Source organism: Barbus barbus (assembly GCF_936440315.1).
Source record: "Barbus barbus genome assembly, chromosome: 5".
NCBI classification, from domain to species: Eukaryota; Metazoa; Chordata; class Actinopteri; order Cypriniformes; family Cyprinidae; genus Barbus; species Barbus barbus.
Genome location: NC_136733.1, coordinates 26,522,200 through 26,544,648, shown reverse-complemented (window position 1 = coordinate 26,544,648; position 22,449 = coordinate 26,522,200). Strand labels below are relative to the sequence as shown.

Here is a 22,449-nt window from a genome sequence, read left to right as displayed (position 1 = left end):
AAAGGTTGAGCAATGTGGAGATTTATCACTTATTAATTATACTTTTGGCCCAAATCCAGAATTGCCACTGTAAAGGTTATTCTTTAGAGAGGAAACTCTGACTTAAAAGTTTCTGTGAATTTCACTACTGTCAAGGTAAAGTTTGTAATGAAAGTTTAAAAGAGTAGTACACAAGTTTGAACAAAAACCTCTCAGGTTTAAATATGACACATTCTGGTGCAAAAAAAACTAGTATGCGTGCTGTAAAAAGTGGGAACATGCAATTATATAGAGCTATATCACTAGTTTTTCTACTAGTCCCATTTTTGGGATAGTTCTGTCATCATTCACTCACTCTCATGTCAGTCCAAAACCATAAAACCTTTGTTCACATTTGAACTCAAATAAAGGTATTTTTTTATTATGAATAGAAACCTAAATTAAATATGCTTATCATATAAAGTGACCATGTCTCTTCAGAAGACTCTTATGATGTCTTTTTGCATATTTTGATGTGTGAAAGATTTGGTTGAATGGACAACAGTAAAAATATCTTAATTTGTGTTGTGAAGATGAGTGACATGAGTGTAGGTAAATTATCAGCGTGTTATTATCATTATTATCATTGATTATTATCATTGTTGGCATTAACTAATGTATTCAGGTTGTATTCAGATGCTGCTATATCTTTTTGAAAACATTGATCAAACCCTCTTTCCCAGCTGTAGTTCTGTATTTCACTGACATCTTCTGATTTGCCTGTAAGACCACCATGGCTTTGGTGATCTAATTGTGTTACACAGAAACAACTAAAGATTATTTCATGAATGTAAATGACTATTGATAGCGGCCCCCTATAAAGAACCTCAGAGGTGGAATTGGAAATGTGATGTAATTAGAGATTTGTGGCTCCGTGTCAGACAGATAATCATTCCCCTGGGGGTGTTTTCATGCTGAAATTAAATGAACTGAAATTTCACACCTTGTGCCAGGGAGAAAAACTGGTCCATTTACCTGGGAAATGCTGCCCTGAGTGTAAGACAACAACCAGTTCCTGTACATATTCACAGCCAGACCAGAAGGTACGAAGCTTCTTTAAATATGGGTTTTAGTAAAACATACAGTGGTTTTATCATGTTTTATATCCATGTTTACATGTGAAATAAATACATATGCTATGCTACCATACAAATGTTTGGGGACAGTAAGATATTTTGAAAGAATTGTCTTATTCTCACCAAGAGTGCATTTATTTGATCAAAAATACCGTAAAAACAGTAATATTGTGAAATACTTTTTACAATTTGAAATAACTGTTTTCTATTTTAATATATTTTAAAATCAAATTTATTTATGTGATGTCAAAGCTGAATTTTTAACATCATTACTCCAGTCTTTATTGTAACATGATCGCTCAGGAATCATTCTAATATGCTGATTTGGTGCTCAAGAAAATTTTTTGATTATTAATGTTGAAAACAGATGTGCTGCTTATTATTTTATGGTAACTATGATGCATTTTTGCAGGATTCTTTAATAAAGATAAAGTTCAAAAGAAAAGCATTTATTTGAAATATGTTTTTTTGGAACATTATAAATGCATTACTGTCACGTTTTATCAATTGAGTGTCATTGCTAAATAAAAGTATTTATTTCTCTCTCTCTCAAAAAACAAATTGACCCCAAATGATCGCTAATATACAAGCACCTTTTGATAGCAACGAAGAGAAAAAGAAAAGCAAATCAATACCACCAACAATCAGACTGTCTTTTTCCATTTAGGGGCAGAAAGCCAACATCAAGAGTTTTAGACGTCTCACTGTAAGTAAACTTGAGAATGTGCTTTATAAAATTAATAAATATTACAACAGATTTTTTGTCTAAGCAAAAATGTTTGTTTACTCTTCCTGTGTCTCAGAATCTAGAGAGTGTCAGAGAGGGTCTGTGTCGTGAGTGCCAGTGTCAAGAGGGTCATATGACCTGTTACCAGCATTCCTGTCCCACCTGTCCAGTGGGCACCCTAACTATACCTCACCCTGAACAGTGCTGTCCCGATTGCAATCCAGGTGAGACCTGCGTCTATGTTGGTGTTCATTTCCCAAACAGCAATGATGTATGAAGCTACAGTAGTTAATTACCATGCTCTCTTGTGAATATGCACCAATATAATCAGTGAAATTGGGGTTATACTTTGATTTATTTACTTCAAAAGAACATTATTCTATTCCCAGTTTAAAAGCATTTCTTTATGTGATTAAAAAAACATTTCTGAATTCTGAAATCTTTCTTTATTAGCCCTCCAAGGAACAATTTCTCAACCATAAATACAAAACAGTTGATCTGAGTGGTAGAGAGATGAGAGCTATAGTATTCGATTATATTCTGGTTAGATAACGTGGTTATTTAGCTCTGCGGCACCCATGAAACTCGGATCTGATCTATATACTTAATTTCCCTGGTGACGTCAAAAAATGTTACAGGAAGGAACATACATCTCCCTCTCTCTCTTTCTCTTAGGAAAGACCACAGAGAGAAAGAAAACAGAATGTGTTTGTGTTTACATGTTGCTTTTATATACATGTATACTGTATGTTTATCTGAAGAGACAGGGCAAAATTGTTTGGACGTTTATATGTGCGTGGGTTGACCGCTTGGCATCTCTGTGTTTATGCTTATAAGATTATGCTAATGTATCCTAAACACAGCAGTCAAATAGTATTTTTATCTTAAACTTTGGAGAGGAAACTGGATACCCTGTTTACAAAAAACAACAACATGCTTTTCCCTTCTATATTTATCAGAAGCACTATTAAGCACATATGGAAAGTAGAAGCTTGTGTGGTGATAGTGCTTGTTAGCTGGTTAATGTCCAGATTTGATCGAAACGGGAAATGCAGTGTATATGCATTCACAGCCACATAACCATTTGTTAACTTGACTGCCTGTTGTGAGGAACAGAAGGAGCCCAGCATCAGTGTTTTATCAGATAGATTGTCTGAGACATAATGACTTGCAGTGTTTCTGTGAGAAATGCTGCGATTCGGAAGGATTTAATAGCTGGTGACCGAATTCCAATACATTTGCACTCAAAACAAGTAGATTTTTCGAATCGATGGAAAGTCTCAAAGGTCATTCTGGTAAAAAATGCTTACTTCAACTGGAAAATGGAGAGTGGGATAGTTTTTAACCAGGAGTTATTGATTCACACACCAATGTATTTAATTAACAGTGATTTATGAGGGAATGTCAGAAAATAATAAAGACTTAGAGCTTTCATTTTCTGCCTCTGGATACGGGTCTGGCCTTGTGCTTGCTGTCCGGTCCAAAAATTGAGAATGACCATCAAATAATTACCAACGCACCTTTAATGTTCTACATTACCCTATTTCCCTATTATTTTTTTGTCTCTTGCTCTGGCCTCATGGACGGAGCCAGAAACCTGCAACCCAAAGTCCTTAGCAAGGCATTTACCAGCTCATTAGAGACTGTGTAATTAATTCTTGTGCCAAGTAATGGTGCCAAAGAGAATTATAGTTAGAGGCTCAGGTTTCTTTTGGACCATGTGGAGAAGTTATGAATGGCTTATTAGTACACTAAAGACTGGGTGGGAGATTTGGTGGTTCATTTGCATTACGTAATTACCATGATGTCATACAACTGGCAATTGCAATTTAACCATTATATGATGTAATAATATTTGTTAATATTAAAAGAAAATATATGGTTTAGAGTGAAGAAGAGCAGGTACTCTACCGTTTAAATAATTTCCTTCTTTAAGACATTTATAATGTTACAAAAGATTTAAAATTCAAGTACATGCTGTTCTTTTGAACAAATACTCCAAAAAATGGCTCACTTTCCAAAAATATTAGGAAGCACAAGAAATGCTTTAAAAAAATGTTTCTTGAACGGTAAATCAGCAATATTATAATGATTTCTGAAGGGTCCTGTGACCCTGAACCCTGGATTAATGGCTGCTGAAAATTCAGCATTGAAATCACATGAAAAAAGTACATTTTGAAATTATATAAAAAAAATAGATATTAAAGGTATTTTTTAAATTTGCACAATATCACTATTTCTACTGTATTTTTGATCAAATTAATGCAGCCTTGGCGATATAAACTTTTTGAACGTGTATACTGTATGGTTTAGTGAAGAACTATATGTAGATTAATTCATTTTCACATATAAGTATTTTAATTTGTTGGAAGTGTGACTGGTTTTGAGTACTCATAATTGCTTAAATACCCCTTTTACAATGTAAATATTAATAATGTTATACTGGCTATGATTAAGAACAGCTTTTCTTAATTTTAAATAATACCTAAAGCATTCACAACAAATGGTACTTTACTGGCTGTTCTTTAATAGGTAAATTAAGCCATTTGTGGTGACATTTGGGTTTTTGTAATGCCTTAGGAAAATGCAAATGTACTGTCACAGCTGCAGGCCAACTGGTTCTTTCTTATTAGAGCAGAGATGGTAACGATGATCGAAGTCTGTGAACGATCATAATTTAAGTGAGTGTTTGTAAACAGTAAATGTATCTGTCGTCTGAGGAGTTTGACTGTATTTTTTGTGTGTGTCTGCAGCAGTGCAGTGTCACAGGGACTGTTTGACATGCTCTGGCACACCAGATCACTGTGACAGCTGTCAGGACCCTTCCACCCTGTTAATGAATAGACGCTGTCTGCAGTCATGTCCTGAAGGATTTTTCGCTCAGGGCAAAGTTTGTGCAGGTATAAACATACTTTTTTCGTGTTTTACTCTTACAGCCCACGCTGGTTTTGTTGCACAAATTGCTGTTTGCCTCTTCATTTCACTTCCTTTTTTACTTTATCCTCCTCCTATTTTCCCACCAATATTCACACACGTCTGGCCTAAACATATTTTTACCCTATGGTATTTTAAATCCTCAAAACGCCCTCTGCTTTGGGTGACTTCCATAAATAGCTAATCCTATAGCTTTGTTGGTTTGTGTGTACTGTATGTGGATGTGCATGTACATGAGTCATGTTTGTCACAGTCCTTTCAACAAGTCAAAACACAGACCGAATCCTGCACTGATATTTCCCCCCACTTTGGAGGGCTATAGGATCATTTGACAAAATTCTTACAGTCACTCTTTAAGAGTTGCTGTACTAATTCTCTCACATAGAATCTCTATTAATATATCAGTGCTTTGTACCAGCTTTAGCATAGTGTTTTGCTATTGCAGCCACGAAGTGTATCGCCTAACCCTCATCACCCTTCTCTTTTCTTTCTGCCAGCCTGCCAGCCGTCATGTGCCACCTGTGAGAATGACTTTGAATGCACAGCATGTGCTGGGTCTTTCCTCCTCAGTGGCAGGCAATGTGTGGCCACCTGTGAGAGAGGTCTGTTCCAGGACCACACACGCTGTCTCAGTAAGTCAGCTGCAGTTTACATGTCATTCACTTGTATTGTCTTGACTTCTGTGATACTGGTTACTTCTGCTGTACTTTTATGATGCTTTCTTACCAGCTTTAAAAGAAAGTGCATATATTGGATCTCAGCAGGTAGCTCATGAGTGAAGTTGGTAGTAATACTTTAACAACACAGTATTGATGTGTCTGTGAAGCTATCATAGAAATGTTGCCCAAAATCATGTCTACAATTAAATAAACATATCTATATTTACATAGATAAATAGAATCTATATGTAAATATATTTGTATTTAAATATATATTAAATATAATGATGTATTTATGCATCTATATTAAATACATGCAATACTATTGTTTTTCTATTGTTTTTTTTTTTTTACTATTTATTTTTATTTATATAATATATGTAAATATTTATATTCACTACATTTTGAAAGTTTGGAATTACTATGATTTGGTCAATTTTTTTATACAGCAAGGAAGCATTCAATTGATCAAAATCAAAGTAAAAACATTCGAATGTTATTCTATTTCAAATAATTGCTGTTGAACAATGATTCAAGTTCACTTTATTCAACATTTTTCAATTTCAATCATCTAAGAATTCTATGAAGTCATGAATGCTGGAGTAATGACTGCTGAAAATTCAGCTTTGCCATCAAAGCAATAAACTACATTTTAAACAAATAATATTTTACAATATTACTGTATTTTTGATTAATTAAATGGACAATCGTCATACAATTTTAATTGATACCAAACGATAGTCTTAATTTATTGAAAAAAATTTGTATTTATTTAGTGTATTTATTTATAGACAAGGTGCAAATATCACCTGCCATTTATTTATCTGTAATAAGATTTTCTCCTCATTCTAAGAGAATTTCCTTGTTATATGTGACCCTGGACCACAAAGCCAGTCATAAGGTTCAAATTTTTTAAACTGAGATTTATACATCTGAATAAATAAGCTTTCCATTGATGTATGGTTTGTTAGGATTGGACAATATTTGACCGAGATACAACTATTTGAAAATCTGGAATCTGAGGGTGCATAAAAAAATTGAAATATTGAGAAAATCGCCTTTAAAGTTGTCCCAATTAAGTTCGTAGCAATGCATATTACTAATCAAAAATGTTTTTATATATTTACAGTAAGAAATTTACAAAATATCTTCATGGAACATGATCTTTACTTAATATCCTAATGATTTTTGGCATAAAATAAAATCAATAATTTTGACCTACAAATATACCTGTGGGACTTTTGACTGGTTTTGTGGTCAAGGGTCACATATATTAATTTATTGTTCATTACTATATAATGAAGCTGTATTTACTTCCTCAATAAGCAAAAGGGCCCATTTTATTTATTTAGATGTGGAATTCCTATTGTACAACATTTTGCGTCGTGTTAGCTCTAAAAGGTCAATTTCTTCTTTGTTATTAAAGCCAGGTGGAGCATTACTTCACCTGCAGTGCATTCACTCCTTGCATAAGAATCAACCTGAAGATGAGGGTACCTGGTTTTGTCAGGCTACCTGACTATAGCAATCCAATCTTGAGGGAATCATGCATTAGTGACCTGCTAACTGGTCTGTGACTGGGACCACTAGACTGTACAGCTATTACCCCAGTCCCCACTCTCATTCAATTTCACACTTTAACAAGCCTCTCCCACAGACACCACATTGTTCTACAAGATGGAGAAGAAATATCCAGCTTAGGTTGAGCCCATTATAGTGGATTTAGTGAGAATGAGTCTTACTGAGCAATTGAATGTGGAAGATTTTTATTGTGGTCAAGCGATAACGATTCATTCTCTTGTTTCACTCTCTGAGTGCAAATGCAAATGTTCAAGAAGTTAATTAGCTGAGCTAAAAAATGAGGAAATCTTGCTGGAAGATCTTCATCTTCTGTTCTCTTCTCTGTCTCTCTTTGTCTGTGCCTTTCTCTTTTACATTTTAAACAATGTTATAATAGAGTTTAAAAAAAAGTTTCTCATGTAACATATGAGGTTTGCTATTTTGAAACAAACCGCTAACAGACCTTACTGAACACTTCTTACATGACATAATCTTAAAGTACAGTATATTCTTTCACATCTGCAGCGTATCAAGAAGTCATGTAAAACCTTAAAGAGTTGTGCTCACAGACATGGCCAAGTGTTCTGTCATAAATTTTTCTTGCATGCCAAGCTTTTCCAAATATACTAAACATGGTTACCTACATCTCTTATTCACACTTTGTTGTTGGCTGTCAAAATGAGTTTGAACTGAGTTGGTGCCAGTGTGTGCGAGTCTGTGGAGAGGTGCCACAACGTGTACAACGTGAATGTTTCACACCGGGCTTTGTGCCCAGATTTGTAGTTTAATCCTGAGCACTAGTTTCCCACAAAGAATAAAAGAAGGTGTCTTGTGACCTTATTGCTGCACAACATAATTAGAGACTGTTTTCACAGATTCTGTGATGTTTGTAACAATTTAAAATCACTGATTATTCATAAGGTTAAAAAAAAGACAGTATTTGTACATTATGTACAAACATTATTACTCAAGGCATAATTAATTACATGTGAAATAAAACATTAGATATGAAATAAATTGTTCTTACTAAGGAAAGTATCAGTATTTATTTTCTAAGTACTACATTTTAATGTGAATCTCATCCCTCACCAGTTTTGTTGTGGACATGGATGACACCAACTGTGTGATTTAATGAGAGGTATGATGTTACTTTTCATAGTAAAGGCTGAATTTTTAGCATACTCCAGCCTTCAGTGTCACACAATCCTTCAGAATTCATTCTAATGTGGTGATTTGGTGCTAAAAAATTATTTTAAATGTTTAAAACAGTTGTGCCGATTAATATTTTTGTTGAAACCGTGGAAAAAAAAATTCATTTCAGCTTTTAACAGCATTTATTTAAAATGTGTAAATTGTTGGAGGTACATCTAGATACCAGATTATCAGAGTGACTTGGTGGATTATGCAACAGCACAGCCCCTTTAGAACCGTTCAGAACACCTTATTTACCACAAAGTCTTTACTCTTTAGTACAACACCTTAGTACATTGGCAACAAGTTTTGCATTGCAAGCATTCAATTCAATTCGATTCAATTCAAGTTTATTTATAAGCAACAATCACATTTTGTTCAAAATCTGGAATAACAGATATCATCTATTATTTGTTATATTCAGCCTCATGAACAGAAAGGACCAGAAGGTGCTTTTGAAGGAGTGTCCAACTGTTAATTTGTTCCACATCTCTCTCTCTCTCTCTCTCTCTCTCTCTCTCTGAAGAAGAGATGGTAGATTGATGAGATTTTAAGGCTTGTGTGAAATATTTATGTGGAGCAGTTCAGTAAATTTGCTAAAGGGAGATTGAGTTAGTGTCCTGACTGTATTGTATTTGGTGTTTATGCTTTAGATATCAGTAAGACTTTGGATATATTATAAAATGAGGTTATTCTTAGTGGAGATGCACTTGTGTTATTATGTTTTAATGCACATATTCAACATCTTATGTATGTGATTCTGTAGGTGTCCTTCAAATCGTGAGACTTTCTTTATATATGCAAATGTGCCTTTTTTGTACCTTTTACAAGCTCCCTCAGAAAGGTCATCTTTTGTTCTTATCTGACTGGCTTGTTTTCTGTCGCAGTCCAAGTAAATTCACTTGAATTCATCACAGAAAAGTCACAACACAACACTACAACATAAAGTAACCTTGTAATTCTGCCTTATGCTGTTTGTTTAGTTTGATTTTGAACATGATATTGATTTCTTTCTCTTTAGGTTGCCATGACTCCTGTTCTTCTTGCCAGGGGGCGGGGCCTCAGGATTGTTTGATATGCTCAGACCCCTCCCACTTACTGAAGGATGGATTCTGTGTTTTGGATTGTGGTCCAGGCTTTTATGCTAATCAAGGCAGCTGTTATGGTATGATTGGCAGAATTCACATCTGATTAGTTACTCTGTGTGGTTTGTTTTAATTAAAGCATTTTAATTAAACAGATTTGCTTAAAACAATGTTTGAGTAAATGTTTGTTTGAAATTAAACAATTTAATCAAACTTTTTTTTTTTTTGTCACAACTTGAAGTTGAAATACACTACGTTTTGCCCAGATTTCATCCAGATTTGCAGTCTGAAGGAGTCATCTCTAGTTGCCAGTCGTCAGACCCAGTCTGCAGATTTTTAGCAGCTGTAGTTGATAGATTTTACATTGCCAAGTGTATGATGGGCTTATATTTCCAATTTTAGCTTCATACTATGACTCCATCCAGTCGGAGGATATCAAGCATTGAACACATCCTGTTTTTATTTGTCACACATCACCTATAAACGCATATGTTTCTGCATGTGTTTGTTGTGTTCAAGACATTATGAATGTCTTGTAGTGTATGACCCACAGTTGTTTAGTGTTTTCTGGGGTGCCAAGTTAGCAAGATTATGATCCTTATTTTTTTATTATTATTATTTGTTCAAATTGTATAAGTTTTGCAGTGTATTCTAGCCTTACAGTGCACCCAATAATTTGAATATATATATATATATATATTTTTTTTTATATAAATAGGAAATATTTAGATTTTGTATTGGATGGATATAGCATGCACTAATCAGATTGTCATGGCATTTTAATGGCCTTATTCCTTGTCTTTTCACTGTTGATGATAATATCTTGCCAAGTAGAGACAAAAGCCTGCTTCAGAAGTGTCACCTCAAATACATTTAAGCTGCACCTTGACAGCCCTACTGCACATGCAGAATGACACTCTAAATGTGTATTTTACAGTCAAAGAACTTAAGCTCCACAGATCCAGCTTGTCTGTTTAACATATGAGAGAACTGTGTTGATGGGGGAGTTTTTTGGGGTTTCTGGCTATGGGTAAAAATAGCTAGTAGTTTGAGCACTTTAAATCTTGCATGCTGACTTTGAAAGTCCTGAGGCTTTTCTGCATTAATTTGTTCTTTTTTGAATGCGATCATTTTGATTGTGATAATTTAGTCATGAGGTTGTACTAGTTCTTTAATCCAAATGTTAGTTGTCTTTATATCTATTTATGCAATATTTTATAACATATTTTTTTATCCTGTTGTAGCTTGTGACACTTCCTGTGCAACCTGTCATCCCGACAACCGCAGTTGCATGAGCTGCCCCCCTGAACATGCACTGCATCAGGGGAAATGTGTACCACAATGTCCACCACAGTATTACAAGAATGACCACGGCCGTTGCCAAGGTGAAAAGTTTTCTTTTACACTTTTATTATTTTGTTCAAGATGTCCATGTAGGTTTACTGGCAAACACAAACTTATAAATCTCTTTTCTCGCAACTTGAAAAACAATTCATTCTGAAACCCATTTTCTGTGCCAGAGATGATTCTTTGGAAAGTTTCCCTTTCATTTGGAGTCAGTCCCTTGAAATGTCTTACCTACGTTTTCTCAGCAAAACCACATGGGTTAGAAAATTGTCATGTCTGGATGATTTAGAGTTTAAATGATTTATTAATACAGTCAAGCCTAATCCTGTGGTGTACATTTGCATTTAATTTTTTGGCAAGCACTTTTCTAACTAACCAGCTCATAAGAAAGTACATACATTATGTTAGCTATTGCTGACTACAGTTGAGAGGACATACGGAAGTAGCAAAACGACCATAATACCAGAACTTGAGATTTGCCAAAGTACTTCAACAAGACAAATTACATTACATCATTGAGGTGACAGGCTTTCCTGTAGCTCTAAAATAGTACAGCATGGCGCTAGCAACGCCAAGGTCATGGGTTCGATTCCCAGGGAAAGCAAGAGCTGATAAAATGTAAAAACTGTAACTTGAATGCAATGTAAGTCGCTTTGGAGAAAAGCGTCTGCTAAATGCATAAATGTAAATGTAAATTACATTTTTGCTAACCGACTTTGATGAAATTGTCCCTGATAGGTTATAAGTTACAAGAGGTCCTGGTTGGTTATTTTTGCTCTCATCTCATGGGATTTCTACTAAATCCACCTGCTGAACTATTTCTGTGTTGTTCTTCCAGCCTGCCACAGTTCATGTGCGTCCTGCTCAGGGCCAGCTGTGTCTCACTGCAGCTCCTGCTCAAAGTCTCTCATCCTGAACCAAGGCCAGTGTGTGGAGTCCTGCGGAGAGGGACTGTTCTCCAGAGGGGGACACTGTCACAGTACGACTGCATTTCTAAAACTCTAATATTCCTCCCACTGTTAGATAATTATGTGGTGAAAACTGGGTCATGATAAAACAGGATAGATCAAATGAGCTGTCCTAAAGAGTTCTTGTGTGATACTTAGCAAAGATTTGATTCGACCACTCACTAAATGATGCAATGCATCATTAAAATTGGATTTTAAATTTGGTACGAATTTTAAAGAGATCCAAAACTAAATGGAGTTGCTTGCAGTTGAAGATAGGCTTTCCTGTAGCTCAAATAGTAGAGCATGGCGCTAGCAACGCCAAGGTCATGGGTTCGATTCCCAGGGAAAGCAAGAGCTGATAAAATGTAAAAACTGTAACTTGAATGCAATGTAAGTCGCTTTGGATAAAAGTGTCTGCTAAATGCATAAATGTAAATGTAAATCTATAGATCGATAGATAGATATATGTTGCATTGTAAAGTAGTGTGGAAAGTGAGGATTTTTGTTCAGTATGGGTTATCTGTTACCTGTAGCCATTTAAGTGTAGTTGTCCCCTGTCCCCCTGTATGTCAATCAGTACTGCATTGCGGGTGAGTGTGTGTGTGCGTGTGTGTGTCCTGAATACAGATAACCTACTCTGACTCTGTGTAGAGATTCAGACTATTTGTTCAGAGACGTTTGTGTGTTATAGACTGGATTTATATAGATATATATCTACACTGTAGTGAGGCTGTAGGGAGTATGAAAAATATACACTGTTCTTTGAAGAAATGTATAATTTTATTCATAAAGAATGCATTACATTGAGGAAAATTTTTTAGTCATGTATAAGGTTGCAAAAAAATCTATTTCAAACACAGGCTGTACTTCAAACTTTATCAAAGAATAAAAAGAGACACTGTATCATGGATTCCACAATTCATTACCATTTTCGACTGTGATGAGAAATCAACATATTAGAATGATTTTTGAAGGATCATGTGACACTGAACTAGAGTAAAGTTTTTCATCACAATAATATTGTTTTATAATAACATTACTCTTTTTAATGTTTTTTTTTTATTAAACCTATAAACCTTTTCTCAAAAACAAATAGCAACAAGAACAAAAAAATCTTCCGTCTACTAAAATGTCTTATGAAATTGAAAAAAATGTAAAAAGGTTTGTGTGAGGCTTAGGTTTATAGCTTGGTGGAAAGGAAATGTCATTAGCTCTGTTAAAAAACAATAGTCAATGTAAAATTTCCCACCGTGATAGAAAATCAAAGGTGTGAATGCATGCATGAAATCTGAATGTCATAAACTGTGTGGATGTACCTCGTGGTCCCCTTGCAAAAGCAGCTTTAAAGTCTAAACTATCGAACTATATTTATGAGGTATAAAATGAAATGATTAAAGTTTATGTTTAGTCTAAAACAATTGTATGGAGCATAAATTAAGGTCAGTTAAAGTCAAAGAGACGTTCCCTTTTTGATACTGTGCTGTGCTTTTATGTGTGTATGAACTTTACTTTTTCTACTCTTTTCAGCATGTTTCCTTCTCTTTTCAGGGTGTCATTCATCGTGTAGGGTCTGTGTGGGTCCGGACTCCTCAGACTGCACGCAGTGTGTCAAACAAGAAGAGGTCCTGCTGCCTCAAAATGGACATGTCTCTCACGGCTTCTGTATGTCTGCCTGCAAGCCACAGCATTACCTTGATGCAGATCGGACCTGCAGAGGTGAGCAAACAAGAAGACATATTCTTATATTTTTCTCTGAAGATGTAGACACATACGCTACCATTTGAATTCTCAGTAGCTCCCTGATTATGAAGTGATGGCAAGATAAACGCTGGAAAAATGAATGTGCATGTCGTTGTGTTGAGTGACACACAGCAGGTTGTTTGCACTAGTTATTCCCAATGTCTTAATCCTCGATGACTGAAGATCTGCAGTTCACTCCAGATACACCAGGGTTGTTGTACAGGATGTTAAACACCCTGTGGAGAACGCTGTTCATTTAACATTTAAATCCTGACCAAATCCTGCCAAAAAGGATTTGGAATGATATTTTAAAAGAATAAGCTGATCTTTCAAAAAAAGTGCGGGTGTGAGACATCATACACAAACCCAGAAATTAATTACATTAAAACAGTATGACAACAGTTGCTTGTAGTATATTCATCAAGGACTGCAGGCTTTCTGTAGTACCACCAACACCTCACCCCCGCAGAACTGAATATAATTTACTGTTGCTTTTACAGTCACGTTGAATGGTTTCTGAATTTTACACAGTGAATGATGAGGGGTGGTGATGGCGCAGTGGATAAGACACATGCCTTTGGTGTGAGAGACCTGGGTTCGAATCCACTGTGAGACACCAATGTGTCCCTGAGCAAGACACTTAACCCCTAGTTGCTCCAGAGGCGTGCGACCTCTGACATATATAGCAATTGTAAGTCGCTTTGGATAAAAGCGTCAGCTAAATGAATAAATGTAAAATGTAAATGAATCATTTCTTTATTTATGATGTTTTCACATGCTGAGAGCTTCACAGGGACAGAATTCTGGCTCTAGTATGTCAGATATTGTGTATAAAACTTTTATTTGTCAGAATATGATCATTTTCATCACATCACAATGACATATTTTATTAAATAAAATTAATTGGTAACTATTTACATACAATGAGGTTCAGTTGGTTAATGTTATCCTGATGCATATAATTAAAAAGTCTAGGTTCATATTACTTAATATATACTACTGTTGATTTTAAAATAATTTTTGTTCATGCATCTTAAAATGTTAAAAATATATTAATATATGTACAAATTAAGAATAACTTAGATTTATAAAGCTTTACAATTATTGTTCATTGATAGTACATCATATAGAATGCATTAACCAATTAAATCCTATTGTAAAGTGTTACCAAATCCATAATAAAAAAAATAAAATAATAATATTGTTTTAGTTGACTTAGAAGCACGGAAGGTGGTGAGAAAGTGGCCAGTGGGCTGTTCATTCAATGGGTCCACTGTCATGAAGCTCACTGCTGTGATAATGACAAGTGCCTCTTTCTTCAATGAAGACCTTTGTGTTGAGCCAGCATGATCAGACAAAATGTTGAGCTTCCTCAGGGCTACTTGTCTGGAGTGTGTGTGTGCGGATATGCTGATGGATCAGATATCATGCAGAGGAAATTCCAATCTGTAAATCCCTCTAAAGTCAGTCTCTCTGCTGGTCTCTATATGTTTTTGAGTTAGTCTCACTCAATAGGGTGACAAGAATTATAAATAATTAGATTGGAACGTTTCTATTGTGTGGTCTGAAAGCAAGAGCCAATTTAAATCATTTTCAATTATTACTATTATTTATTTTTTGTGGGCAACCATTAAAACCTTTACTAATAACAATCATTCTTGCATTATAAAATGCTTAACCAAAAGCCTAGTTGGTTAAAGGTTAGAGTTGGAGACTTGCAAAGATAACTAGGAAAATTGAAGTAAATATGTAATGGTAATATTTACAAGTGTGGTTATCTAATGACATTTTTAGTGTGGTTCTGAGTGTCCAAAAGAATCCAAATAACTTTTAGGCTTGTTTTAACAAACAGTACAGTAGCCTTTTAGTTCAGTTTAAAAATCGATTAAAAGTACATTAAAGAATTCATCCCATCACTGTGAACCTTCAAAACTCATTTACCATTCCCAATATCCTGGCTTCATTTCAAAACAAACCCCATGGCTTGAAATGTCATTTAAAAGAAAAATGATCAATATGTGAGGCCTTTAGGCATATTTATTGTGTGTCTCTGAACTGCGTTGAAAGAAAGCCTAGCCCTCTCTCCCATTCACTCAATAGAATACAGATTGCCTGGGTTAGTATTTAGCACACCCACTATTCTTCTTTGGGGAATGTTCTGAATTACAGGGTAAAGACCTTTTGTTCTGATTGATAATGAAACCTGGCTGAACAGACAAATAATTTAAAGACAAGCAGATGATTTGGGTCACAGTGGAGGATGGCTGTTGACACCTGTGTCCTAAGGGCTTTACTCCAAAATCGAGGAGATTGTCTAGAGTCTCTGCATCTTTGTATTTTCCAGTGATTAAGTATGTTTGTAAGTGTGTGTGTTGTCTGCATGTGTCTGCCAAATGTCTCTCACATTCTATCTGGTAGAGTAGTGGAGACGAGTCCAGACTTCACACCCGTGACAGGCTTTCTTTTTGGAGCCCACTGCTTTCATTCAGCTGTGTGCACATGGATCAGCTCTTTGTCTACATATATGACTTCACGAGTTCACACTACATATATTTAGCACGAGTTATGTAATGCGTATTTGGTGAGTATGGTAATACGTAGTTGGCATGCTGTCCTGGGGAAGGGCTTCGAGCCCAAGAAGGGCTTTCTTGACAAGAAGTGCATTTATTCAGTTGCAGAACGTCTTTACTAGCACATCAAACAGGGGACGTTTCACTTCAACTTTACTTCAACGTCAGGCGCGAGTCAAACGAGTGCAGAAACTGTACTGTGCTCGCAGCGTGTGCTCTTCAATACAAAAGATATCTATATATTTTGTATTGAACAAAGGTGCCAGCACGCGCATAGCCTTTATCATTTCATATCAAATCCCGAAAGAAACTACAAGTATTCAATGTCGTGATCAGTTAAGTCATGAAGTTACCAAAAAGGCGATTAAAGCTGCCATAAAACTGTGCATGCATGTAATATGTTATATATGAGTTATTAAGAACATGTCTCTGAAATGGTTTTCAAAACTGTCCTGGAGCATCCTAGCACTGTCTCCCTCATCTAACACACTCGATGCAACTCGTCAGCTGAAATGGGTCTGACCTGAAATCAGTCCGAAAACGTAGAGTTGAGAGAAAATACGATGCGTGTCAGATCCACGTCATGTTCGGTTTAGGCAGCTCTTAAAGAAATAGAAGCCAAAATAACCTAATAACCAGCTGCTGTGATGACTGTTCACCAAGAACAAAAGAAAAAAGAGGAAATCAATAACTTTTATAGTTGTAAGGATTCATCTGTATTTAGTCTAGAATTTAGTGTTTGATAACTTTATTCAATTTCTGTATATTTCTGCTGAGTGGCACAGGTAGATAAATATGACATTTATTATAATGGGTTTATGTGAAGATTTAAGTTCACTTAAATTAGAAGTTATTTTTAAAGTCTACTAAATGTTAAAATTGAAAGCTCTTGATGTAATGTTGCATGGCTATAGTCAATGTTTAAATATTAGGGGGATTTTTTTATATAGGGAAATCAGTATTAATTGGTATCAGTGATACTGGCCTTCAGACATAAAAAAAAAAAGATGCCATTAAACAAATATTAAAAATATACTGTTTTTATGTTGTTTGTACATTAATTTGAAGATTGAATGTGAAATTATTACAATATAAAAGTACTTTAATGTTAGGTGGGATTAATCGCGATTAATTAGTAAAAAAAAAAAACAGCACTAATTATATTATATTATTGGGGTATCTGGTACACAGTTTGAGTTTGTTTATAAGACTGTGACTAATATCACGTTCTCTCTATTTTCCTCTCTCAGAATGTCACATCTCATGTTCAGGCTGCACTGGTGGAAGTTTCCAGAATTGTACTTCCTGTATACGGCCCAGTGTCCTTCATCAAGGGCAGTGTCTCGATAAATGTCCCCATGGTTTCCATGTTCAGGACCGTACTTGCCAAGGTGTTTTTGGGTGTTATTCTGTTCTGTTTCACAGGCTGTGTCCCTGTGGATTATTACAATTCAGTAGATTGTTTTATGAATGTAATGTAGTTCTTTTGTCTCCCTTCAGCCTGTCATCCATCATGTAAGGAGTGTACGGGCCTGTCTCAGGCTGACTGTTCTGCTTGTCCAGCCCATGCCAGTCTCCATAACGGCTACTGCAGAACTAGCTGCCCTGAGGGCCAGTACCTGAATGCTGTGGGCAACTGCATTGGTGAGTGAAAATCAATCTTCCATCACCAAAACATTCTTAAAATGCTTCCAGGCGACACTTTTGATCTCAATCATTGCACCAGCTTGGGTTTAAGGTGTCAAATGGGCATTTTGCCTTCAGGGGAGGATTTGGTGTTCAAAGGACATGTCAGCTATTGTTGTAAAGTCAATGCCAAGAGTGCGTAAATGGGGAAATATGTTAATTCTTTTGTCGAATGTGTTCTGAGTCAGTTTTATTTCTGAAACTAGCCAATTCTGTTATGCTGTTAGTTGGGTCTTAATAAAATGTGGCTGAAGTACCAGTATGTGTCTCATAAAGAGAGGAGGTTTTGTGCAATAAACATGAGGAAACAAATAGGAAGCAGAAAGTCTACACTTATCCACACTAGAAGATAAATGTGACTGTCAGTCAAAGCAGGCATAAACAGTTTTAAAATAAAAAGAACAAATTGTGAGTGTTTAACAATAAATTTAAAATGATCTCACATGATCCTCAAAAATCATTCTAATATGCTGATTTAGTGATCAGTGTGCAAGAAACAGTTGCTTGATATTTTTGTGGAAACTCTTTTTTACTTTTTTTTAAGAATTCTTTGATTTGCTCTGAAGAGAAATAAACAGCATTTATGTGCTTTATAAGTAGTAATTAACAGCCAATATGTTAATAATAGGCATGCTAATAATTATGCATATGCTAACACTCTTTTTAGAAAATATGGGCCATTTAAAATCATTCTGCATACTGTCTAATGTGAAACTTTTCTAAAACTGGTGTAAACCTGTATTGTGATGTTTTGTTATAAGGTGACCTGTATGATTTATGTAACAGTAAAAGGCTCCTAAATGGATGCTTGAGGACTGATATTGAAATGGTTCAGGTTGGATGAGTTTATGTTCTGTAAATATGTCCTTGCTGTTGTAAAGTGCTAGTGGAATCGTTCAGAAAGACTTTGACATTGAAATGTCCAAATATATGCAGTTTATCTGAAAAACATGAAATATCCACAGACAATAATTACCAGGATTTGTTATTGTCAACATCTTGAAATATACAGTATGTTTACTATATAAGAACATTTAAAGTAACCTTATTCTCTTTTTCACGATTTGTCAGAGCTCCTATTTTTATTATGTACTGAAGGTTACAGCTGCACTTTTTACTGTTTGAGTAACTGCTTTTCTTCGGAAACATTTCACTGACCTCCTTTTTTGTTTATATCCTGTTATATGAGTAAATAAAGCATGAACTATATATATAATTCAAAGAATCTGTACCGATGCCTCATGCCTATATATTATCACTCAGCCTGAGAAATGATTTTCATTGGTTGATATGCATCTCTTTATTATCAGCGCCCTCAGTGTGTCCATGGCAATGAAGCCAGTCTGCTCTCATAGCTGATAAGGAGTGAGAGAGGTTATACAGATAATACTGTGTTTACTTTTACTCCTTTAGAACATTTTGAAGATAAGAATCTGATAAAATCTTTTTTCCTCCGTTTCCTCTGTTCAGTTCTTATGGATATGCATAATAATATACGTTCACCGTCTGTTTGTTTTTCTATCAGAGTGTGAGGAGGGATGCCAGTGGTGTGTGGCAGACCTGCAGTCTGGCTTTGGCACTGTGTGTTTGTGGTGTAAGGTTCCAAGGATGCTGCTGCTGGGAGATCATTGTGTACCACAGTGCCCACCCAAATACTACCGGTGGCACGGAGCTTGCAAAAGTAAGTTTAAATAAAAAAATGTTTTTAAAAAGTGAATTCAGGCCAACGCAGATGAAATGAAACAATGAAACGCAGTCCCACAACCAGGCTACACATGATCCACTGCATTATTATGCAGAACAATCCTAGATCAAGCAATAACACACATCAAATTTGTAACTATGAAATATTACTAATCATTCTAGAGTCACTTATATATAGGAAATCATTTTGTGTCCTACTTATAATGTGCAACAAACGTGATTTGTAATGATTTTGTGAGATAATGCAATGACAATATGTGATGTTGCAAACTGCAAGATTTATGCATGAAATCAGATTGAATTATTTTCAAGAAACAATTAAGAATTTGCATGTTCACATAACATCTAAAACATCTTTATGAATAAATAATGGGAGCAATGGAGCTACGCTGTCCTGTTTTTACGCAACTCCCCTTGCTCGCGTTATTTCTCAGATTGCCTATTTATATGTAGTCATAAATTAAACTGAAAAGTAGGCCTTCTGAGCTAATTGTAAATTGTACGTTTGCAATCTGATTTGGATTAACTGATTATAGAGGGAAAGTTTTTATGGATAAAACTATGATTGTGATATCCAACCCTGGCAATAAGCCTTTCAGAGTACATTCAAGTGCAACCCTAATCTGCATCGCATGTTGATAATTCATCACATCTTTCAACATCATCTAAATGTCATCCTCTGAGAAAAACGTGTGCTGCTTTATTTCCAGCATTGAGTTTCATTATGTAGATTGAGCATCATCAGTCACACACACAGCGTGTAATCTCAGTGCCAGCATCCTCTTTATACACTAGTTTGTCATTCTACATGATCTCTCAATGTAATATAGCCAGAGCCTCTGTTTTCATAACCATGATGCAATTACCTGTTATGCTTTGAGAGTGGCTCCTTTGCTGACAGTGTAGATGAGACGGGGCATTTGTTTTTATTAGGGAGTGTGATGTAGTGCTCGCCTTTAATGCAGAATCTTTTAAGATGCTGATGTGATCTATAAACAGTTATGACCTTCTTTAATTGCTTGGTGATGTCAAGAGAGTGTATGTCTTCTGTCTTTTATAATACTGTCATGAAACATAAATGTCCTTGGCAACAGCTCTGAATAAAATGTCAAAATGAATGGAAGTGTTGCTCTAATTTTCAAGCTTCTATGTTTTTAATAACCTTTATCTGCTAAAACGGAGTCTTGTCTAAATCAATATGTCCTGTCCAAACATATTTGCATCTTTTATACATATTAAATACAACAGCAGTTCACAGTGTATATATAGCACATCTTAACATAATATAGTATTATATTAAGGTGTAAATGAAGCCTTACTTAACATATTTCCAAAGTTGAGAAACATTTGACATAATTATCTTATTCTCATTATCATAATTCTTACCATCCTAATTATCTGGTCATCATTCTTACTGTCCTGTGCCTATGTTCTCCAGAATGTCACACTTCTTGTGAGGAGTGCAGTGGTGATGGTCCTCACTCCTGTACTTCCTGTTTGGCCCATGAGGTTCTGGCCCCATCAGGTCTCTGCAGCCCTCACTGTCCAACTGGATATTACGCTGATGAAAACAGGGTGTGCCAAAGTAAGTACACCTTTACTTAAAGGAGTCATGAACTGAGAAATTATAATTCCCTTGATCTTTTGACATATAAGAGGTCACTGTACTGTAAAAACATCCTGTAAGTTTCAGAATAGTGCTGTTAAACACCACCTCCGCAGAAGAAGATCAACGCCTGCTTCTACATCGCTGCCTGTTTAGCCCCACCCACCAATTCGCACATGTAGTGTAAATAACGAGAGACAAACACAGGTCTACCCAGAAATCAAACGATAAGCATGGCTCCAAAGACAAGACACTGTGCAGTGCCAGTGCCTTCCTTCTGATCCCAACGTTAGGAAAGAGTGGAAGAAACAAGGCACAATTTGAAAGATTGGATCCAACAGTAATGTTGCAACACATCACTGTGAGCAACTGTTTTTATAACGTGGTCACTACTGCTTTGACTATTATTACAGATCATTTGAAATGTACTGAGTATTTATGAGTTTTTAACCTAAATGACAGCAGTGTCCATCTGTGTAGGATGTAGGCTGTTTACTTCCGAGTCTACAATCCGCCACGCATATTCAAACAGAGCGTTCTGATGAGGGGATCAAAACAGGATAGAAAATAGCCAATTATTTCTAAATAATAATGCTTTTTGATGTAAAAAATCTGATAACATTAAAAGTGGAACTGAGAGACCAGTACAAAGTTCATGACTCCTTTAAAGTGCATCTGACTGTCTGATAAGTATTGATTAAATGATTATTGTGTGTGTTTCAGTCTGTGACACTCAGTGTCTGAGCTGTGAGATGGCGGGTGTGTGTACATCATGTAGAGATCCAGCTAAAGTCCTTCTGTTTGGGGAGTGTCAGTATGAGAGCTGTGCTCATCAGTATTACCTGAACACCACCACACGCACATGCAGAGGTGAGTCTCAGCCAGGTTACACTGTTAAACATTGAATAATCTTCATTTAGACTACACACTACCCCTCATTTCTTTCCTGTATTGTTAAACTACACTGTTTCTGTTTCAGCGATTCTTTGATATGTATGTTTGTTGTATTTATTGCTTTTGTACTGCTCAGAAGCCAAGTTCATTTTTGTTGCTTCATAGACATTAAACATTCATCATAATAAAGGCTGGAATTCAGTATACAAATCTCTCAGAAGGTCAAAGTGTATGATGGACCCAGACTTTTTCCGGAATTAATCCAGATGGAGGATCAAACATGTTTGATATTTTGAGGCGATTTAAGAACACATATTGTTTTCATTTGTCACGTGTCAAGGCGCATGTTTCTTCTTGAGTTTGTTGTGTTCAGAATGACTTGAAAGTCTGGTAGTGATGCCCAGTTTTTCTCTGTAAACAGAGGTGTCATGCCCATTCAAAGTGGCACGTGCCCCCTCAGATTTTTGAGCCAGGTGGATTTTGAATGCAGATTCCAAAAGACAAAATATAGCCGATTAATATTTTCTGTATTTAATACAATCACACCGGCGTGATTAAAACATTCAGTGCATCATATCATCAGCTGCTAAATTCAAATCAGTGTTCGCTGGCTGGCGCTGAGCCAGATACAGACGCGTTTTTACAGCACTGCGCATTATAACCAATCACACACGATGCTGTTGAGCTTATGAATGCCCAATC

The 22,449-nt window shown here is 35.7% G+C and overlaps 1 protein-coding gene across 1 annotated transcript in view; it reads left to right on the top strand.

The window, feature by feature from the left end:
• The window catches only part of LOC306870323 (extracellular matrix organizing protein FRAS1-like), a 129,078-nt gene that overhangs the window by 47,390 nt on the left and 59,239 nt on the right, over window positions 1–22,449 (top strand). Inside the window, exons 10-23 of the mRNA XM_079417533.1 lie at window positions 972–1,061; window positions 1,762–1,800; window positions 1,898–2,045; window positions 4,575–4,721; window positions 5,253–5,387; window positions 9,187–9,330; window positions 10,495–10,635; window positions 11,436–11,576; window positions 13,096–13,263; window positions 17,108–17,248; window positions 17,358–17,501; window positions 19,069–19,224; window positions 20,686–20,832; window positions 21,577–21,723. Coding sequence (XP_079273659.1) covers window positions 972–1,061; window positions 1,762–1,800; window positions 1,898–2,045; window positions 4,575–4,721; window positions 5,253–5,387; window positions 9,187–9,330; window positions 10,495–10,635; window positions 11,436–11,576; window positions 13,096–13,263; window positions 17,108–17,248; window positions 17,358–17,501; window positions 19,069–19,224; window positions 20,686–20,832; window positions 21,577–21,723 — 1,888 coding nt within the window. The remainder of the gene's footprint in view (window positions 1–971; window positions 1,062–1,761; window positions 1,801–1,897; window positions 2,046–4,574; window positions 4,722–5,252; window positions 5,388–9,186; window positions 9,331–10,494; window positions 10,636–11,435; window positions 11,577–13,095; window positions 13,264–17,107; window positions 17,249–17,357; window positions 17,502–19,068; window positions 19,225–20,685; window positions 20,833–21,576; window positions 21,724–22,449) is intronic.